At 37.0% G+C, this 23,414-nt stretch overlaps 1 protein-coding gene across 1 annotated transcript in view; it reads right to left on the bottom strand.

Annotated features, from left to right (window-relative positions):
• Positions 1-23,414, bottom strand: part of LOC107583869 (multiple epidermal growth factor-like domains protein 10) — a 148,844-nt gene that overhangs the window by 31,142 nt on the left and 94,288 nt on the right. The window contains exons 9-13 of the mRNA XM_016270222.1: positions 13,359-13,605; positions 11,968-12,088; positions 9,295-9,431; positions 8,108-8,320; positions 3,063-3,237 (exon numbers count right to left, since the gene is read on the bottom strand). Coding sequence (XP_016125708.1) covers positions 3,063-3,237; positions 8,108-8,320; positions 9,295-9,431; positions 11,968-12,088; positions 13,359-13,605 — 893 coding nt within the window. The remainder of the gene's footprint in view (positions 1-3,062; positions 3,238-8,107; positions 8,321-9,294; positions 9,432-11,967; positions 12,089-13,358; positions 13,606-23,414) is intronic.

Below are 23,414 nucleotides of genomic sequence, written 5' to 3'. Positions count from 1 at the left end.
ACATTAACTAACATTAACTAATGGAACCATATTGTAAAGTGTTACCATAATAATATTATATTTTTATAATTTAGAAAAACACTAAATTAGTGGTCATTCATACAGTATCTACAAGTGTTTTGGTAATAAACGTTATTTTAAAGCATTGAAATTCTTACTAGTGCATCTGTGCATTTTAGTGAATTGTCATGAAAGCACACATGAACGTGGCATGTGTGCTTTCAACGTGGTACTACCAGCACATTTGGTCCCTCATCTACCCACCTGTGCTCTCTCCAGTACCAGCAGCACAAGCATACTGTATATGTTCCTTTCCCACCCCTATAAATATCATTCTCTCAGAGCTCTACAGATGAGAGTTTGGGTGGCCATTACCCCTCTTATTTTCGACCAGACTGCGGTCAAATTGTTAACCTTTGTTGTTCTATAGGTTCAAATGAAAGAGCTGGCCTGGAAATCGAGCGTCGTACCCCAATTCCATTGCATCTCGGCCAGACTCCTTGGCCAAAGCTCCTCGAGCAGTGTTTAATAGAACTGGCAGCAGGCCCCTCAAATCCAACACAAAGAGCAGGTGGTGAAAATTAAGATACAGTCTGTGCCTCCGCCTGCTAGTTCAAATCATTGTAGTAGCTCTGCCACAGGACACAGCAAAAGTTACAGCCAAGACAGGAGTTGGCTATAGCTTCTGGTACTGAGTTTGTCTTAATCATCACTGCCGTTCTAGTCCTTACGTGCGGCTAATCTTATTTGATCTGCTTTGCAATATTTCTGCTGTTTCTGAATGCAGGAGTGAAATCAGTTTAGTGCTGGGGAAGATAACTGAAACCACAACTTTCCATGCTACAACTTACTCATAACTTTAAGTGACGCTACTGAAAATGTACGCTTACTTACAAGTTAGCAGAAAGTTGCTAGCTACATTTAAGCTACCCTACCATTTAAAAGTTTGTAGTCGGTAGTATTCCTCTATATTTCTGAAAAAATATTTTATGCTCACCAAAGTTGCATTAATTTGATAAAAAAAAAAAATTAAATATATATATATATTTTTAATACAGTATATTTTTAAATTATTACAGTAATGACAATTCTGAATTTTCCACATTTCTTATTATCAATGTTGAAAAATTGGGCTGCTTAATTATTTGTCAAAAATATTTCTTCTGAATTCTTTTATGAATAGAATGTTTAAAAGAACAGCATTTATTTCAAATAGAAAAGTTTTTGTAACATAAATATATCTTCTTCTCTTCTGGTCAATTTAATGCATTGTTGATATAAAAAAGTATATAAAAAACATAAAAATAAATAAATAATCTCACTAATCCCAAACTTTTTAAAGATGCAATATCTTTATAACAATAAAACTATCAGAAAACATTATATACAGTCAGCAGTATTTATCTGGCAGAAAACAATACATATCTCATTTAGGGTGACAACATTAAAACATATATAATATAGTCAATATAAGTCAAAAACATAGTGACAAATAGAAAAATGGTACTTTCACTTTAGCCGAACAACATGAAAGTTAGTAAATGGTGACAAAACTAATTTCTGGGTGAACTATCCCTTTAATTGAGTGAAGTTGCTAGTGCTACTTTTAATTTGAGTTACTCCCAAACAATTATTTTGGTTTCTCTTAGTTCCCCAACCCTAAGTCTACTAGCTCTAAATGAAAGTATATTTGTTTCTGAGGACGAACAAGATGAGCAGGACTGTAAGCAATACTATGACGCATTCAGTGAAGCAAAAGAACGAGTCATCCATCTATTTTAACATCTCTCTAAAATAAATTCCGATTACTGATATGATCATCTCTCTAGCTGACATTTCAACTTTCTCATGCTCTTTCCTTGCATCTTATCACTTTCATTTTAGCATCCCCTTTGTTCATAACAGAACACGAAGCCGGGTAGATTGGGTGCCATGTGCAACCAACTGGGTAACAAAACGTTATTTATGTCATTTTTCATGTCAATTTGTTATTTATGTCATATAGAGTCTTGCCTAGAAATCACAATCTATTTTGGAGTCTTTGTATCTAGCACATCTTTCTGTGTTTGGTAAGGTCTTTGTGTTAAGTCTAAACCTGCTGTGTAATAAGACACAAGCATTGTGAAAGTAGCATTACTGAACTCACTGAAGAAACTCTCACCTTGTTCCCAGCCTCCCTGCAGAAGGTGATGTGTTTGTGTGTGTGTGTGTGTGAGAGAGAGAGAGCACAGATCATTTTCAAAGCAATAAACTGTATTCGCTGACACTTCTGCTTTAAGTATGAGGACACAAAAACTTTCAAAGAAAGATCAAGGGAAGTGCTGACTAGAAATGTTCTTTGAAAGATGCTTCCAGTTTTCACTTAAAATCCACAATCAAAAACTTTTATTACGTAATAATGAGTTTTGCCACCTTCATATGTCACATCAATGGCCTTGTTTAGAGGCATCTTCTATCTTAGGTCATCCGATCACAAATGGTGAGCCAAGACACACTGCTGTTTGCACCTGTATCACAAATGTGTCTCCTGTGACCACCTGTCATCGGATTTTGATGGGAGGGTTACTGACTTTGTAAGTATAAACTTACTACACTTCTTACTTACTGCTGAAACATGTATGGTCTTTTTGTGTTCCATTGTGTTTTCCCTGTGCCCCAGTTTTCCTGTGTTCTGATTTGTTAATTCTGCTCACCTGTTATCTTGTTAATTATCTCATTAATCCCAGTGTTTAAATATCCTTAGTTCCTTCTAGTCCTTGTCCGTCTAAATTTATATTTTATGTTTGGTTGTTTCTCTACTGTTTCACGTGAGGTGTCTATTAAAGTTGATTCCTGTATCTGTGTTTACGCAACAAATAAGAGGTTTGAGTGATGTTAATGCCAGGTGTATAGGGGGCCTATATGTCAGGGCATATGAAAAAAGACCATCCTTTAGTTCCAAACATTAGCAGCTATAATCATCAATGCTCAGCAGTCAATTTCATGATACAATATTTCAGCATGGCAGGATTTACTAGTATTTAATGACTGTAGACAATGATAAATGATAAACATGGACTCACTGTGTAGCCTGGGGCACAGATACAGGCCCCAGTGAGACTGTGGCAGTCTGCTCCATTATTACACTGGCACTGCACACTACATCCTTCTCCATAGTAACCCGGGGGACAGGTCTCATTGCAGTATAGACCCGTCCATCCTGCTGTACACAAGCATTCACCTGTCAGGGGATGGCAGCTGAAAAAGAGAAAGACAGATCGACATTTAGTTACAAATATGCCTAAAGATACGTTGTGTATATGGCATCTAAACAGAAACACTTTGGTTTCTAGAACAAGGGAGCCAAATCTGAGGACTAAACCCATTCAAGTTCATCCATCCTTGTGTCTGTGAGCTCCACTCAGATAAATGGGGTGTCCTTTCTCTCCTTCATGTAGTAATGAGCCCCAGTGTCTCAGGGCCTAATCTACCCATACCAGGCATTAACATTGCATTAGCCAGGAACGCGGCTAAGAAATAATGAATGAAGCACAGGTCACGATAAAGAGCAAGTGCTATGCTACTGTTGAAAGGTGTTAAAATTTTTACTTGCAAGTCAAATGAAGTCAAATGGACTCAGATGGAGCTCTTTACTCACCCATGGCTCCAGTGGTTGACTCGAGAAGAGTTGGCTAGAAAAGTGATGATTGTAGGACTGAAAGTTCAGTTTAATCATAGGGGACTCCAAAGCAGGGACGTGCACAGACATTTTGAGGGACAGGGGCTCAAGTGGAAAAAAAGGCACTTCTCATATTTATTTTAATTTTTTTCTAAACAAAACATTAAATATATCAGGGGTGTGCGATATTGACAAAAAATCGATTGATCGATCTCAATATTTTCTGAGATTTTATCGATAACGATAATTAGATGATATTTTGCTGAGTGTGTTATTTTGCTGATATCTTAAGGACTACCGTGGACAGCTGACTCCTAAAGTTTTTGATATTCTGATATTTGATATTTAACCTGCAGTTACAAATGCATTAATACTGTTTTGATATTTTAAACATAAAACATTGAATACTGATATTTAAAATATTTTTTTTTAAATGAAAAGATACTTTAAATGTAAAATTAAAACTGCCAGTAGGTGGCAGCAAGTCAATGTTAATAAGTGAGTCATTGCGATTGAACCGAATCATTTAAACGGTTGATTCATTCAGGAACAAAACAGATTCATGTTGCTCAGAGATGCAAATTGGAATACGAAATAGAGCAAAAACAGTCAATATTGTGTCTAAAACGTAAGTGTCTTAATATTAAATTATTGTTTATTGAACTGCTGTATAAAATCAATATCACATTTGTAATCATGCTGCTTTTTGGTGGAAAAAACGTCAGTCTTAGCGTGATACTGATACACTACATCCTTCTCCATAGTAACCCGGGGGACAGGTCTCATTGCAGTATAGACCCGTCCATCCTGCTGTACACAAGCATTCACCTGTCAGGGGATGGCAGCTGAAAAAGAGAAAGACAGATCGACATTTAGTTACAAATATGCCTAAAGATACGTTGTGTATATGGCATCTAAACAGAAACACTTTGGTTTCTAGAACAAGGGAGCCAAATCTGAGGACTAAACCCATTCAAGTTCATCCATCCTTGTGTCTGTGAGCTCCACTCAGATAAATGGGGTGTCCTTTCTCTCCTTCATGTAGTAATGAGCCCCAGTGTCTCAGGGCCTAATCTACCCATACCAGGCATTAACATTGCATTAGCCAGGAACGCGGCTAAGAAATAATGAATGAAGCACAGGTCACGATAAAGAGCAAGTGCTATGCTACTGTTGAAAGGTGTTAAAATTTTTACTTGCAAGTCAAATGAAGTCAAATGGACTCAGATGGAGCTCTTTACTCACCCATGGCTCCAGTGGTTGACTCGAGAAGAGTTGGCTAGAAAAGTGATGATTGTAGGACTGAAAGTTCAGTTTAATCATAGGGGACTCCAAAGCAGGGACGTGCACAGACATTTTGAGGGACAGGGGCTCAAGTGGAAAAAAAGGCACTTCTCATATTTATTTTAATTTTTTTCTAAACAAAACATTAAATATATCAGGGGTGTGCGATATTGACAAAAAATCGATTGATCGATCTCAATATTTTCTGAGATTTTATCGATAACGATAATTAGATGATATTTTGCTGAGTGTGTTATTTTGCTGATATCTTAAGGACTACCGTGGACAGCTGACTCCTAAAGTTTTTGATATTCTGATATTTGATATTTAACCTGCAGTTACAAATGCATTAATACTGTTTTGATATTTTAAACATAAAACATTGAATACTGATATTTAAAATATTTTTTTTTAAATGAAAAGATACTTTAAATGTAAAATTAAAACTGCCAGTAGGTGGCAGCAAGTCAATGTTAATAAGTGAGTCATTGCGATTGAACCGAATCATTTAAACGGTTGATTCATTCAGGAACAAAACAGATTCATGTTGCTCAGAGATGCAAATTGGAATACGAAATAGAGCAAAAACAGTCAATATTGTGTCTAAAACGTAAGTGTCTTAATATTAAATTATTGTTTATTGAACTGCTGTATAAAATCAATATCACATTTGTAATCATGCTGCTTTTTGGTGGAAAAAACGTCAGTCTTAGCGTGATACTGATTAACTATATGAAATGATATAAATATATAAATTTTTGCCCCCATATCTTGAATTTTGTGATCATTCTAAATGCATTTGAATAAACTGAATCATGCATTGAAAGAATGCGCACTGGTCTACTAGACTTATTGTCTTAAGCCAGGCTCACACTGTGCGATTTTTAAAAGTCCTTTAGGATTGTACTTGTTGATTGTACTTGATCATGCCACACTGTGGGATCTCAGTTGTCATTAATGTCAGACTGTACGACAGTCAAGACGTGTTAAAAACGGGTGCGCGCAAGAAAACTTGTCTGGAGTTCTACATTATCAACCCATACACGTTCAGTGACTGCGAGCTGCATTGCATGCAGGGCTGTAATGGTGGCTATCATTAAAAGTATATGAATGGTGACAATACCAGCGTGTTTAAGAAGAATAGTGTAACTGGTGTTTATCATAGCAAAGGCAACGTATCATATGATTTCTATGAGCGGAGGACGGGAGCGCCGGAGTTTATGCGGTTAGAAGAAATCTCTAGCATTAATTCTGATCATGGCTTGTCTTGAAAAACTAAGACAGTTTGACGTTCGTCGTAAGAGAACTAAACGTTAGCTAACACACATGGTAGCTCTTATGAGTCATGGATGTTAGCAAGATGTCTTTTGGGTAATTAGCTGTAAATTTGAGGCACAAGCTTAGTCTTTTGTTCATCACCACTCACCTCCACACCAAGACAAACACAACTGGAAAGGGAGGAAGGGCTTCACTTCTACAGCTCTCTGTCTGTCTGTGATGTGATGTGCCGATCAATGAGTGCTACTGCTGTGCTGCACGGAGACGCGGAGGGGAGAAAGGCATTCGGAACTTGACAGTCTCAACATTTCCTGACCTGACCTGACCTGATATTTAGATTTTTTTATTTGTTTGACAGGGAAAGCTGTGTGCAAACAGAAACACGCATATATACTGTACATATATTAATTTATTTAAAAATATTAAAAAGAAAACATCCCCAGAAAAAAGGGCACTTTCTCCCGAGGAAGAAAAAGGGCAGGTGCTCAAGCCCCCTTTTATGTCTATGTGTGCACGTGCCTGCTCCAAAGATATATTGTTTGTATGAAATAACTTCGCTGAATTGTTATCTTCAAAGTGTGAGGAAATTATGATCTAATTAGGGTTGTAATTCAGTATAATTAATGGCATAAACATGATTAATTTAACCATGTCTTCTGAGTAATACCTTTGCATTGTATATATAGAACAAAATGGCACAGAAGAAATACAAAAAATGCATGGAAAATGACAAATTATATGGAAACAAAAACAAACAGTAATTTGACTTGGAAAGTATTTTTTGCACAGTCTATTTCATGATTTATTTGTCTGGTGGCTTTTCTCGGCAAATATATATATATATATATATATATATATATATACAATTAATTAATGAGAATATCATGTATATGTTATTAATGTAATAAATTCAAATAATTTGTACTCAATTTACAGCCCTAGATACAATGCACCCAGTAATATACTGGTTTAAAAATACTGGTTTATACTGGTTTCAGACTTCTAAATTAACATATATTATTGCTTTGCAAGGAAATAAAGTGCATTGTAGAGATGCACTGATATTGCAGTAATTAAATTACTGCATAATTCTAACTGAAAATGATTTTCACATTATGGCCAACATTAAAATTCTTTACTATTTTATCTAAATTGGTAAGACTTTACAATAAGGTTCCATTAGTTAATGTTAGGTAATGTATTAACTAACATTAACAAACAATGAACAATACATTTATTACAGTATTTATTAATGTTTGTTAATGTTAGTTAATGAAAATACAGTTGTTCACTGTTAGTTCATGTTAATTCACAGTGCATTAACTAATGTTAACAAGCACAACTTTTGATTTTAATAATGCATTAGTAAATGTTGAAATTAACATTAGCTAAGATTAATATATGCTGTAGAAGTATTGTTCATGCTTAGTTCATATTAACTAAAGTAGTTACCTAATGTTAACTAGTGAACCTTATTGTAAAGTTTTATCTCTAAATTAAACAAATACACTAAATAAATAAATAAATAATACAATTGATTTAAATGCAATTAATTTAGGGATCACAACATTTTTACATACAACGTGGATAACATGGAAAAATGGATATTAATTTTTAGATTGCTGAAGATTACATTTAATAGTATTAAATATTAAATTTTTTTACTTTAAATGAGCATTAATTGAGCATTAAATCTAACTGTAAAAATACGGCATATGAGCATGCAGAATTAAATATCCAATGTTTGCTAATACCAATGATTAAAAAAATCTGTAATATCATCTGATAAACATTAAGCTACCAATATGCATTCCTAGTCTATTGATTCTTGTCAATTCCAAGGTTATCATTCTAGTGGGTGCATTCACGTGTGGTAGCATGTCTCACCTGAGTGTGTTGGTGGCGTTACATGGGCAGTATTTGTCACAGATGAGGCCATAGAGGCCTGGTGGACAGAACCTGTCCTGGCAGTGAGGCCCTTTGAATCCTGTATCACACAAACATGCTCCATTGATGTGGTAACACTTGGCCCCATTCTGACAGTCACAGTGAAGGGCACACTGGGGTCCGTATGTGCCGACCGGACACTCTTCTTGGCACCTGGGTACATTTCAAACAGTTTACATAGGGAAAAAACCCCCAAAGCAATATTTTGTGTACTGTATATCACTCATTATGCAGAGCAGCTCTGTAAGAAAAAGGAGCCTGTCAGAATAACACAAGCAGAATTAGTAGACTACAGTGTTATTCTAATCTAAGGGTCAAGGATCAATGCTCTGGGCATCTTCTTTGGTGCCTCAGGTTCATCAGCCCCTTGGCTTCACCTGGGGCGACAGCAAACTAAGACTGCAGTCATTAATTACCCTGAATACAATTAGACCCAGGCTCATTCTCTCTGTTGAATAGCAAAGTGACTTAAGGAACAACGACTTCCACAAGATCTTCAATATACAATCCTGGCAGAACATCAATCTTGAGTGTCCAAAGAAGCCATTTAGAGACAGATAAATAGCTCAATTAAATTATAAAACGGACTAGGTATGTTTCATGTTGAAATTACACCAGCATCGTTTGTATCAGTAGAGAGAGAAGTGTGAGAAGGACTTAGGGGGAGGGAGGAGGGGGTACTAACGCAATCTGAGATTATTCCTAGTGGGCTAATTCACCTGTCACAGACCAAATGAATGAGTGCAATTTTGTTAAATATTAGAGGATAAGAAGTGTCTGTCCTGAAAGTGTTTTCATTCTGCAGACAATCACTTTACTGCGTTAATAAACCCTAAGCTGCTGCAGAAGACACAGGGAAATAAAGGCACTGAGCAATTTCAATTGGATCCTAATAAAACTCCATTACTGGTAATTAATGGGCAGAAACTTAACAGACCAGTGCGGATCTTGGAGTGGGATCAGTGGACACAGGGAATGTAAACACAGAGCAGTTAAAAAAACAATTAATCAATTATTCAGCAACCAAATTTTGCAGGCTTGTTAACAAACTGCCTTTGTGGTAGTTTTTTTTAAAGACATAGAGGTACAATAATAGAAATAAGTTCAGAACTGGGTTTTTATTTTACCTGTGGCCACTGTATCCTGCCATACACTGGCACTGTCCTGTAATGTGGTCACACAGTCCTCCATTGCGGCACGAGCATTCCTTGCTGCAATTGATCCCATATTTGCCGAATGGGCATGGCTGGGCACACACAGACCCCTGTCCAGAAAGAGGGCAGAGAAAATTTGAGAATCAAATGAAAGTCATTCACAACCATTAAAACTGCACTGATTTATAGGAACAATAAAAAAAATTAATTTAGTCATCATTTACTCCCCATTTCAAACCCATATGACTTTCTTTCTTTTAAAAGGAGAAACACTTTAAAGGCCCATTCACAACTACTGTATAGCAATAACTATATTGGCTTTATGTTAAAACAAGTGTGCTACAGTTATGTCGTTTGCCACTTCAAATGCTCAAGCTTTTTAAAGTAGGGTAGATTCTGATTAGCTGTCAATGGAAAAAAAATCTATTTTAAAGTGATTCCAACAATATTGTTCCTCTGTGTGGTTATTGTTGTAGCTGAGGTGTGGACTTCTTATTCTCACAGAATTAGAACAATTATTAAAACTTTATAGTCATCATCCTTGGTGTGAACATTGGCCCTGACCTTAACTCTTATTCTCTCTGCCACACATTAAAATTCACTGTGATGTGATCAGTCACATGATGTGCAAGATGTGCAATCATCACACTGATGTCAAACAGGCGCCATATAAAAATACGTAGACAATTAATGGCAATTTTTCACGGAACAACTACTTATATCTTATCATCATACAAAAGTATAGTCTTCTATAATGCTTTAATTGTGCTTTTTTTGCCATTTTGGAGCAGGGCTTCAGACTGTGTCTAAAACAGTTTAATTAGCAAGTGATATTTTTGTTGAGATCACCACTGGCGACTACATAAATTTACATGTTATGACTTAAAAATTTGCATGTAATGCCTTTTTTCCTGCTGGTTTTGCGATCACATCTTTTATTATGTTGACAAATTCATAACGAAATTCAAAATAACAAATACCGTTTTGGCATGTCCTATGTAACAGCTCATTCGCTGCTTCAAACTGCAGAAAACGCGTAAAGCTTGTAAACAATGCCACATAACAATACATTTCCCGGCATCCAAAAACTCATTAGTCAGTTAGAAAAAATAACTATAAAGAGGAGCATTTTGCAAAAAATATTTTTACTTAACCTGTTGTCTACATGATAATAAAGAATACAAGGAGCAAAAATAAAATTCAACACCTCTTATATAATTGCATGTTACTAATGAAAAAACAAAACCAGACTGGATGTGTGCAAGACATGTGACAACATTTATAGGATGCATTGAGGAGGAGCCCAAACTACACTCAATGGGCAAGTGATGCTGACATAGTTGTGGTCCATGATATTGCTACAGATTCTTTGTAATAAACAATTCTTTATGACTGTATATAGTTTTGAAGTTGGAAAAGATGTTTAGTTCCCACTTTAAGTGAACCTTAGTTCCTAAGACATTTAAAAGATGGATTAAAAAGCTGATGCTGTAAAAGGAGGGGAGACATAAACACATGACAGTATGACTGAAATGTTAAAGTGTTTAAAAAAAAGAAAAGAAAAAATAAATAAATGAAACACATTTATTCTGTGGCACATAACATTTTTTAGTTTCTTATAGGAGCCAATGGCTCCTTAAATTATAATTTTTTCGTCTGTAGCCCTGTTGGAGCTTGAAAGCGCATTCACTTTCAATATATGGAAACAAGCAGCCAATACATTTTTTCAAAATAAAAATAACAAACATTTAGAATAACATTCTCATACAGGTTTGAAACAACATGAGGGAATAAATGATTTTAGGTGAGCATACAGTATATAGAATCAGTATATTGAATCTATATAATTAAAGATTAAAGACTTATACAGAAACACAGAATTTGGCCCTCCAAAAGAGGCCATATTCTATATATCTGTAACCACTTATGACCTTTGAGCAAGGTTCCTTAATCATTGGATAGGCATTTAAATGTATACATCTCATATGATAATGTACAGTACTCACAGTTATGAGGTCAATACTATTACAATATCTAAATGACCCATTTATGCAGTTTAGTTTTAATAAACGGTGAACAGAAATTAGAGCATTACTTTGTGAATATTAGAGTATGTCTACATACTGTAGCACATTAAGCTCTTTTCAGAAGAGAAAGGAAATTTGTGTTTTTGATATGTCCTCTTTACAAGTTTGAGATGATGCAAAAGGAGTAATAATGAGGCTCAGCAAACTTCACACAATTTGCTTCCAAATAATAACTTCAGCTGCTCTGCTAGACTCAGATCAGTGTCATTTCTTCCCCACTTAGTTTTTTGTGTAAGTATCTACATTCAGATTCTCTTCCACCCTTCCTTCATTTACCTCTTAAACTCTTTCACCTTCCCACCATTCACTTAACCCTCCCTTTCTCCTTTTAATTACTCTCTCTTTTCCTTCCTTCCTTCCTTTTAAGCATGACTCATCTCTTCCGTCGCTTCAGTCTCTTGCCCTTTTACTCTCCTTCACTTTCTGCCCCTCATTCCTTATCATCTGTCTCCTCATCTTTATTCCTCTCTGTTTCTTTTCTGTCCTTTATTCTCTCAGTCACTTTCCCTTTGTCCCCCACTTCTCCACTCTTTCGGTCCCCCTGTGTGCAGCATCTTACCGTCCATCCAGCAGGGCAGGAGCATTCTCCAGTGATGTGATGGCAGGTTCCTCCGTTCTGACAGGGGCAGCGCTGCTCGCACTGTGGCCCATGACTTCCAGAGGGACATCGCTCCCCACAGCTGCCGAACCACAAGAACAAACACTTGAAATTCAGGCAGTCATTGCAAAGGATTGCAACATAAAACACAAGAACGTTCAAAGACTTTAGAACAAATGCAAAAAAAACCCATATTTTTTTAAAGTACCCTCACAAGAACTTCATAGTGTTTTCACTATGCTAACAATGAACATAGTAAGTACATAGTATGTAGACTAGTATGGGAGACTGGGGCTAGTTGTCACACGGGGAAGTACCTAGAAGGTTTTAGGTGAAAACTCTACAACATTGATTTTCTGTGTTGGTTTCAAACACCTTCTTCAAATGGCATCCTCCAAATTACAATTTCTGTTAACATTTTTCTAATGTATTTTGGAGAAATATGTGAAGTAACTACAGTAGCATACATTCTAGCAAGGAATTGCTATTATTTTTACATTAGTGAGGCATGCTCTCATATGTTTTTATATGTATTATGTAATAATGAAAAAAAAAATCAACTACAATTTCTGGTGGCCCAAAACAACTGATATTTAAAGGATAAAAAAAAAAAAAATTATACACTTCCGTTCAAAAGTTTGGGCTTGCTAAGATTTTTTTATGTTTTTGAAAGAAGTCTCTTAATATGCTCACAAAAGCTACATTTATTTGTTCAAAAATACAGCAAAAACTGTAATATTGTGAAATTTTACAACAATTTGAAATAAATTTTCCATTTTAATATATTTTAAAATGGAATGTATTTCTGTGACCGCAAAACTGATTTTTCAGCAGCCATTACTCAAGTCTTCAGTGTCACATGATTTATGTAAAATGGAAATATGTTCTGTTATAAATGTCTTTACTGTCTTGTTGGATCTAATGCATTGATTTAATGCATCCTTGCAAAATAAAAGTATTTATTTTTTATTCAAAGGACTAAAATCATATTGACCCCAAACTTTTGAATGGCAGTGTATATTTGAATTATATTTTTTCTATATTTCATGAAGCACAAAACGTTACTTTTTTAATTTAGCTGAAAAAAACGGACTATTTAATGACATGTTCTCATTGTGACAACACAAAAGGTGAATGTGTCTCCTTTGCAAAAGGTGGTGGAAAGGTTGAGTAGCTTTTTTGTAGTCAAGAGGTGTGTGCCTATACAGAAATTGTCTTTCAAAAATAATCCTACCCTTTTCACTAGAGTAACAACTTGCCCTTGTCTCCTCTATATAAAGAATATATTTCAGCAAATACATATTTACCTTCATATCTCTATATTGCAAACCAGTTTTATCTCTGGTACTCACATGGGACCCATGTAGCCTGGTGCACATATGCATTCCCCCGTCTCGTGGTGGCAGGTGGCACCGTTGAGGCATTGACATTGTAGCTGGCAGCCCTTGCCATAGTAGCCAGGCTCACATTGATCCTCACAGCGCCAACCTTGGTAGCCGTCTGTGCAGACACAGGCTCCTGTGATAGGGTTACACAGGGCCCCATTCTTGCACTGACAGCGGTTGCTGCAGTGGGGCCCCCAGTGGCCACTTTCACAACCTGATACACAGAGAAGAAGAAAGGATGCTTTTTTACACCAGCCAAATAAAATGCCACTACACTCCAGTCAGAGCTGAGGACAAAAACTCTTGCTTATTAGTACGACTCGGTCGTATTACATTGCAAGCAAAAGGCTGTGGATGTAACGGTGTCCTGGTATCCTGAAATTGCCAAGACACATATTACAGAACATATGCTGACAGATACAAGTTTGTACAGTGTTTTGTCAATACAAGTGAATCCCAGTGTGAATGGGGATTAGCTGAAGCAAAGATTATTTACATCCCCTCATATATTCTCTTTAAATTATCTATGAGTTAATACCATGCTGAAAGCAAACGCTATCAATAAAATGGGTGAAACTGCAAGGAGCTAATCTTGCAAACGCACCTAAAGTGGCCCAGAGATGCTATAAAAGACTGACACAGTCATTCTTGTGTTTACATGGTATTAGCTAGCATAAATAGGTCCATAACCACCATAGACATACATTTTGTATGTTTTTTCTTTTACATTTGTTTACAATGCATTTTACTGCATGCATCAGGAGATATTTTATTTGATTCTCAGAGCACATGTGGTTTCCCTCACCTCATACCTTAAAAGTCAGTGCTAACTACTAACTCATGCTTACTTAGTGGATATTTCTCCATCGTTTCTGATATACTGTACAATACTGCTCAAATGTTTGGGGTCAGTAAGACCTTTTTTGAGAAAGAAATGAATGCTTTTATTCAGCAAGGATGCAATAAATTTATCAAAAGTGACAATTAAGATATTTAAAATGTTACTAAATATTTCTTTTTAAAATAAATGCTGTTCTTTCAAACTTTCTATTAATCAAAGAATCCTGAAAACAACATCATATTCCATATAATATCATATTTCATGTTTCTTGAGCACCAAATCAGCCTATTAGAATGATTTCTGAAGGATCATGTGACTAAGCATGGAATAATGGTTGCTGAAAATTCAGCTTTGCCATCACAAGAATAAATTACATTTTAAAACATATTTAGTTAGAAAACACTATTTAATATTAATATTATTTATATTTGAATAATATTTTGCAATATTACTTTTTTCTGTATTTTTATTCAAATAAATGCAGCTTTAGTGACCATAAGCGACTTTTTTTCAAAAACATAATTTCAAATTATAATGGTTTCATCCAAAGCAACATACAATGTTAAAGATACTGTATGATTTAAACAACCTCAGAAACGAGTCCATATTTAACCACTATGGCTGATGATACATGGGGCAACTTTTTGAGCAATGTTGCTTGGGCACTTTCCCATTTTATTTCTATACGGATACTTTAGATTGGTCGTGGGCCCTGTGTCTCACCTGGTTGCCCGTTGACGGCAACATTAGCCAAAGTTGCCCCGTGTATCATCAGCCTAAAGGGCTTTTCACACTGAAAGCGAAAATTCGGCGCGAATGTTCGTCGCGATGACGCTTTTGAATTGAAACAATAGATCCCTATGGGACTATTCACACGCGATCATTCGCGGTGCGAAAAAGCGAGGATTTTTTTTCGTCTTGTGTGTCGATTTTTTCCCCGTCGCTCCACGATGAAACGGGCCGTCCAATCAGATTTGAGCTTAGATCACGTGCCCAGAGCAGCTGATGTTGCACAAAAGGGTGAGAGCGGTGGCGCTGTTTAGAAAACCAGTGTAAACAAACACAGAAGAGTATCCCGGTAGAGAGAAGAGAGTTGTTGCCGAGTTCCTGTTATCTTTGGTATTTGAGGACAAATTTATTCTCACATTTAATATAATTTCTAAATTCTCCATTGAATTATGTGATCTGGAGTGTCCGTTTTCTTCCACGTGCACGAGTGTAATGAGTCAGAGCGCGTTAACTCTCTAGATCTTTCGTGTTTAAAAAAACGAGTGAAACATTTTCTACACATGAAATATGAAAGCAAATAGACATATGATTATGACGATATATTTTCTGTATGTGATTTGTATGCAGCTCATGGTAATTTTATAACAATAAAGGATGTTTATGACAATAAGCAGTGTGGTGTTATTAAACATAGCCTACAAAGAGTGCATGTTTGCCTATTATAGAATCAAAATCAACTATAGATCACAATCGGAAGTTATTACAAGCACTCGATGATGGTTTATAATGGGTTTTAAGCAAAAACAATAATCACATACATTTTCAAATGTGGCTTGATGCTAATTGTACTTATATTTATATTTTAAGATGTTTTCTTGTAAGCATTATAGATAGTTTGTGTTTCTGGCGTAGAGCCAAACTTTATTTAGCTATATTTAATGCTCTATATTGAGCAGTGGACGATGTTAAATCCATATATGAGATACATATCTGAGTAAAAATGCATTGCTGGTCAGCACCACCTAGCATGCAGGCGTGAATTAGCAGAAGGCGATCAATCGTTTCGTGCTTGGTGTGAAAGGAACGTTCGTCGGCAATTCGCCTCGCTTTTTCGCATCGTGCTCGGTGTGAAACGGCCTTAAGATTAAGCCAGTTGCTTGACTAAGCTCAGAAGGCTGTTTTGAAAGTGGATAAAGCCATAATGAAGACTGTGTGCTGTGAGACACCAACGACCGCTGTCTATGCCAGACAAACAAGAGGTGGATGATCAGCACTTCGAGAAGACAGCTTGGCATAGAGGGGGGTCATGGAACATCCTGGCGCTGGAGCGAGTCTTTCCCAGGAGGTGCGACGTAGGCCACATTAAGTAGCTCAAAGAGGGCAGGAGGCACGTTATTGATTTGAGTAAATCTGCTACAGATGAGTTCTTCTGTCGGTTGAGCTCTCACGCCACACAAATGACCATGGCACATCAAAGGCAGGAAACCTGCGGGAGGTCAGCAAAGATAGATGAGCCGCTCATCGTCTGCTCCACTCGCAGTCAATCAGCACTCATCACGCTCCTCTCAGTTCTCCTACGCTGATGAGAGAAAAAGAGCAGAAAAACACAACACATCCACCGTTTGCCTCACTCACTGGCCTGCGGATCTCGTCAACTCCCCATCAGCCCCAAAGTGAGCGCTTCACTTTCAAAGAAGCCTCACACTGGGATGCAAACAGTTTCCCTCCCATTCAACATGGCAAATCCACTCCGCGTTGGCTCCAAGTCCGCCGGCCTCTTCATCTGCAGCCATTCTGAATCATTGCGGAGGAGGACAAATAAAGTGGAAATCTAGACAGAGCTTAATTTGCAGAAATCTTTTTCTCTGGTGCTCAGAAGCAGCACAAAATGTTGCCATTGAAGACTCAAAGCCTCTTTTCCCCCCACAGCGAGACGCCTCAGCACATTTCCTCCTAAAGCCCATTATCTCAGCCCGTCCCTTCTGCGTTTAGTTTAAGACTCGCCGCAGACAGTCTCTCACTGCAGGCCCTCTGACAGCATTTAGCCGTGATTAAAGAGTCAGAGATCATTTGGTGCCACGGGCAAGGCTGTAAAACACACAGTCTTATTCCTATTTCTCTGTGCTTAAAATATCCAAAGGAAAGCTTCCATAAGGACAAGTCTAATCAGAGAAGAGATGAAGGAAGAGTGGATGAGGGGCCCGTTGGGGCAATGGACGTTGTGTGTGTGCAGAGATTCAATGGTAAGTACACCAAACGGCCGACCTGCAACGCAACCCCTATTAAAAGTGCTCAGCATTGAACAAACAGGCTAATCAAAGGGTGCGTTTGGGAAGACAACCGATGCTCCACTTCACAACAAACTTGCACCTTGAGGCATCAGGACTGAGTTGTGAGCGTGCGTTTGTGTACTGTACTTTAATAAGCAGAAAAATGTAACGGTCTGATTTGATCAGATGGTTGAGAAAGATCTCAGTGCAGGGCAGCCACGCACAATCCTGTGAAAATCCAATCCCTAATGCTGCTACTGAGTTCTCTCATAAGCATGGCAAGCCTTATTATAAAACAAGTGAAATCCTTTCAGCTGCAGACCTGATTTAAAAATTATTAAGGCTGACAAGAAAAATACTATATGTATTTTGGTGCTACGTTCTGCCTAGAGCTGTGTGTGCAGCTAAATAAACATGAACATCACAAAATGATAATTAGGGAGAATTCCAGAGTTTAAACTGTTGTATTTTCTATGAAGACAAAATATCTCACTCCTGTGGAATATAGAAGCCCTGCTTACGCTGTCTGTTTTTATTAAAAATCTGTTTTGTGTCTGAGCCTTCAGGGCCTTCAGGGCCTTCAGGGTAGTGCACCTACATATTGCGCAACTGCGCTTCATATCTCACCTCTTTTCTTGCTTCCTATCTCTCCTCAAACTGTCAAATAAAGGCAAAATTCAAATAAATAAATATGTTTTTTTTTATTATTTGTTTTATGTAAACATAAAACCATGTCTGCATTTGTGATCGGAGGAATTACAAACAACAAGCCCTACTCTACACTGCTCAAAACTCGCGTTTGAAGTGGCAAATTCTTTAAATATAAAAAACGTACTTACAGTCTGTGAGTCAGAACAGCCAGCATTGTAGTCTACTCTACCAGGATCAGGAAACAGTCCTCCATAAAATGTGCTGCCCACATCTGAATATTTGGGTTGAAGTGTTCTGGAACAGTGTTGTAAATACAACTTAACCACTGATTTCTAGTCGTGTCCATTTTTGGAAGGCCAAACAAAGGAGTTTCGCTTTCACAACGAATCACACAATGCCTTCACGACATGGCGGCGGCGGCAACAATACTACAGCGAGAAAAAAAGTTACGCCTTCTTTCTTTGCGTGAACATTTGGGCGGTGTTATGCAAATCTTCCCACATCATGACATAGATATGTGGGGGCGTGTTAGAACAAGCTGTTTTAGGTAGGCGTGGTTGACTCTTAACTTTTATAAAGAATATCTCTTTGGATTTGAGACTTTAGTCTTTGCAACTTTACAGATCTTCTTTATGCACCAAGAGCTTGTAACACTCCAAAGAGAAAGGAAAAATTGAAATCGCATCATATGACCCCTTTAAAGCCAAAATGCCCCAAAAATATTAAAGTTTATATTATATTATATAATATTAGCTCAGTGGTAGAGCATTGTGTTACCAGCGCAAAAGGTTGTGGGTTCGATTCCCAGGGAACACACATACTGGTAAAAAATTTATAGCCTGAATGCACTGTAATACCCGGTTCAGACTGCCCGATTTTGCCACGATTTGCTTGAAGTAGGGTGTTGTGGGGATTCGTAAATGACAATGGGCGTCGGGACGCAAGATTCCATCATTTCAGCACGTGTAGTGTGTCATAGTGGAGGACAACCGATTCCACATCTGTGATGCTTCGTGACAGAAAGACTAGCATGTTTAATTTTTTTCCTGTTGTCCACGACGAGCAGCATAGAAGCTCTTTCATACACAGGTTTCAAACATGGCAAAACGAAAGAGAGATGATGGTGCTGCTAGGTGGAATTATGAGATGGAGGAAAGGTTCGTGGAGCTGTGGCAACAGTACTCCTGCCTGTATGATGTGTCATCGAGGGACTACCACGACAGAACAAAGAAAGAAAAATGCTGATGAACTATAGAGCAAGCACTTCAGCAATGTTTACACTCTTGTTTTCGGAAGTCAGTCGCTAATTCCGCCTTCTCGATGACATCACGCGCGTCGTTAAAAACGGCACGCGATGAATGGTCGGGAAGCAACATGTAGTCTGACATGTTTCTTGTCCACGACATGACAAGATTTTAGGAGTCAAAATCGTGTAATCTGACACAGTGACTATCGTGACCGACAAAAATATTGTGTAGTCTGAACCCGGCATAAGTCGCTTTGGATAAAAGTGTCTGCTAAATGCATAAATCTTTATATGTGCTTTACTAAACACATTCTTTACAGAACTTTCTGAATAAAATCACTGTCTGATGGACGACGGAAGTTTTTCAATAAAAGCATATGCGTAGGTCTAGTATGACCTATATGCCATTTTGCATATACCACTTCGTGACTAGTTTTAAATTAATATATCAATCTTTTGCAAATCTGCCATTTGCCCTTTTATCATCCAATAGATGGACCGCAGCCATCTAGATGTTTGTAACGGCTAAGGGTTTCAGAATCAGATAGTGTAGCAGGAAGCACTGTACAAGAGTATGATTACACTGTCTCTATCACAGCACACAATGCCTCCAGGGCCAATTACTACTTCCTTGCACCCAGTCCAGCCCATTCCACTCTTTAATTAAAGCTCCAGCAGTGGAGGGGAAGACTCCAGTCAACCCCTTACACCCAAGTTTTAGCTTTTGTGGTTAATGACTGGAGGAAGTGCATCCAGACAATTAAACCTGAAGAAAAATGAAGATCCCAAAGCTTGGCAGCTGAACTCTTGTGTTTGGGTTCATCTTTGCTATGCCATGATGAATACAGGATAGGAGTTTGTGTCTACATGACAGATAGTCTTAATTACTGAGCAATGTCACAGCTCTGTGTGCCAAGTGACTCGAGTCCGACTCGGCACCCGATGACGGTTAGAGTGAGACCCGTTTTGTGCCAGTTGAGTGTGTTCTTCAGAGCACAGGTTACACTGAATGTTAAACAGTGTGCAGCTTCAAAGTAGGGAAAAGTAAATTGAAGTCTATGGGCAAAGTGCCATAAAAGATAGTTTTAAAATATACAGCAAACAGGAGATCCAAATGTGCTCTGATAAAATATTCTGTCCAGTGAGAAATAAGTGAAGATTCATATACACTCAGAAACCTTGGCTGATTGGATTTAGGCTGCAAGGATAGAAATGTTAAACAATTAAAGGTCCTAATTAGGGAGGAGGGAGAAGAAGAAGAAGAAGAAGAAGGATCGCCAAATTAGATAATTTCAATAATAAATTAATTTTTTTAACTTCTTGTTCACAGAGACCTTTTAACAAAAGCTTTTTTAGAGATAGAATAAATGCTATCCATTGAGTGGTCTTAATTACAGGTTACATATTAAACAACAACATTACAATTTAAAAAATATGGTAACATATTTCACTAATTCATTTATTTAAAACTCATTATGCGTATCTTTAATTATACTTTGTCAAGTACAAGTCAGTATTAAAGGGCACCCTATGCAAAATCCACTTTTACATGGTGTTTGGACATAAATATGTGTTGGCAGTGTGTGAACACAACTAGGGATGTTAATTTTAACCGTTTAACCGGTTAACTGACCATAATACAATCAGTTAAACGGTTTAAAAAGTAATTTAATTATTTATCTTTTCAGTAATTTATCAAAATATTTAAAAAAGTTTGCTGCATGGTTAAAATATGCTACGCGCATAAAAAAATAGTTTTTAGGGGGAAAAAAAACATAAATCACGAATAAGTTGCATTTTATTATTTCATTTAGAAATAGCCTAGGCCTAATGCCGACACAAAATGTTTACAAACATTATAATAAACACTGTAAACAAATTATTTCAATTAACAGTAGCATATTTAGAAAAGAACAAGAATTAAAAATATAAGAAGCTATAGCAATATAAAAGACAAGCCAAAACGAATTCATTTAGGCTAAAACTAAACTGAAACCAACGTTGGGTCTCTCATTCAACACAAAATCAAATGTTTCCGTATTCTCGATGTATTTGAATGGCAAATTATTATTTATTATGTACTTCACTCGTGTTCCAATATCCACGTAAAACAAAATGTTTTGCATAACATCACGGCGGTACTGTGATATCACTTAACGGCACAGATTTGACTACATATTTTTTTTACTACATATTTTTTTTTCCCAGATAGTGTAGCAGGAAGCACTGTACAAGAGTATGATTACACTGTCTCTATCACAGCACACAATGCCTCCAGGGCCAATTACTACTTCCTTGCACCCAGTCCAGCCCATTCCACTCTTTAATTAAAGCTCCAGCAGTGGAGGGGAAGACTCCAGTCAACCCCTTACACCCAAGTTTTAGCTTTTGTGGTTAATGACTGGAGGAAGTGCATCCAGACAATTAAACCTGAAGAAAAATGAAGATCCCAAAGCTTGGCAGCTGAACTCTTGTGTTTGGGTTCATCTTTGCTATGCCATGATGAATACAGGATAGGAGTTTGTGTCTACATGACAGATAGTCTTAATTACTGAGCAATGTCACAGCTCTGTGTGCCAAGTGACTCGAGTCCGACTCGGCACCCGATGACGGTTAGAGTGAGACCCGTTTTGTGCCAGTTGAGTGTGTTCTTCAGAGCACAGGTTACACTGAATGTTAAACAGTGTGCAGCTTCAAAGTAGGGAAAAGTAAATTGAAGTCTATGGGCAAAGTGCCATAAAAGATAGTTTTAAAATATACAGCAAACAGGAGATCCAAATGTGCTCTGATAAAATATTCTGTCCAGTGAGAAATAAGTGAAGATTCATATACACTCAGAAACCTTGGCTGATTGGATTTAGGCTGCAAGGATAGAAATGTTAAACAATTAAAGGTCCTAATTAGGGAGGAGGGAGAAGAAGAAGAAGAAGAAGAAGGATCGCCAAATTAGATAATTTCAATAATAAATTAATTTTTTTAACTTCTTGTTCACAGAGACCTTTTAACAAAAGCTTTTTTAGAGATAGAATAAATGCTATCCATTGAGTGGTCTTAATTACAGGTTACATATTAAACAACAACATTACAATTTAAAAAATATGGTAACATATTTCACTAATTCATTTATTTAAAACTCATTATGCGTATCTTTAATTATACTTTGTCAAGTACAAGTCAGTATTAAAGGGCACCCTATGCAAAATCCACTTTTACATGGTGTTTGGACATAAATATGTGTTGGCAGTGTGTGAACACAACTAGGGATGTTAATTTTAACCGTTTAACCGGTTAACTGACCATAATACAATCAGTTAAACGGTTTAAAAAGTAATTTAATTATTTATCTTTTCAGTAATTTATCAAAATATTTAAAAAAGTTTGCTGCATGGTTAAAATATGCTACGCGCATAAAAAAATAGTTTTTAGGGGGAAAAAAAACATAAATCACGAATAAGTTGCATTTTATTATTTCATTTAGAAATAGCCTAGGCCTAATGCCGACACAAAATGTTTACAAACATTATAATAAACACTGTAAACAAATTATTTCAATTAACAGTAGCATATTTAGAAAAGAACAAGAATTAAAAATATAAGAAGCTATAGCAATATAAAAGACAAGCCAAAACGAATTCATTTAGGCTAAAACTAAACTGAAACCAACGTTGGGTCTCTCATTCAACACAAAATCAAATGTTTCCGTATTCTCGATGTATTTGAATGGCAAATTATTATTTATTATGTACTTCACTCGTGTTCCAATATCCACGTAAAACAAAATGTTTTGCATAACATCACGGCGGTACTGTGATATCACTTAACGGCACAGATTTGACTACATATTTTTTTTACTACATATTTTTTTTTCCATATGTTTGACTGACTGTATTTTATTATGATAATTGTCACGAATCCGGTCAACGAACTTTCCTATTCATTGACTCTCGCACTACACACTGTTGCACATCACCCCGGACTACATTTCCCATCATGCATTGCACTCAGCACGAATTGCACACACCTGTTTACACTGATTGCACCCAGCTGTTTCATATCACTCCCTCACTATTTAACACTCACTCTGATCCCTTCCCTCTGCCGAGTATTGTTTCAGCGTTTATCACTCTCCTAGAGATAGCAACCTTACGGAGCCCTAGTCATTTGCCTTAGTCTTAGTCTTAGTCTTAGTCTTAGTCTTAGACTTAGCCTTAGCCTTAGCCCTAGCCCTAGTCATTAGCCTTAGCCTTAGCCCTAGTCATTAGCCTTAGCCCTAGTCATTTGCCTTA

Source organism: Sinocyclocheilus grahami, unplaced genomic scaffold (genome assembly GCF_001515645.1).
Source record: "Sinocyclocheilus grahami isolate Dianchi unplaced genomic scaffold, SAMN03320097.WGS_v1.1 scaffold55.1, whole genome shotgun sequence".
Classification (NCBI taxonomy): Eukaryota; Metazoa; Chordata; class Actinopteri; order Cypriniformes; family Cyprinidae; genus Sinocyclocheilus; species Sinocyclocheilus grahami.
Note: the sequence above shows the minus strand (reverse complement) of the source record. Positions and strands in the feature narration are given on the sequence as shown.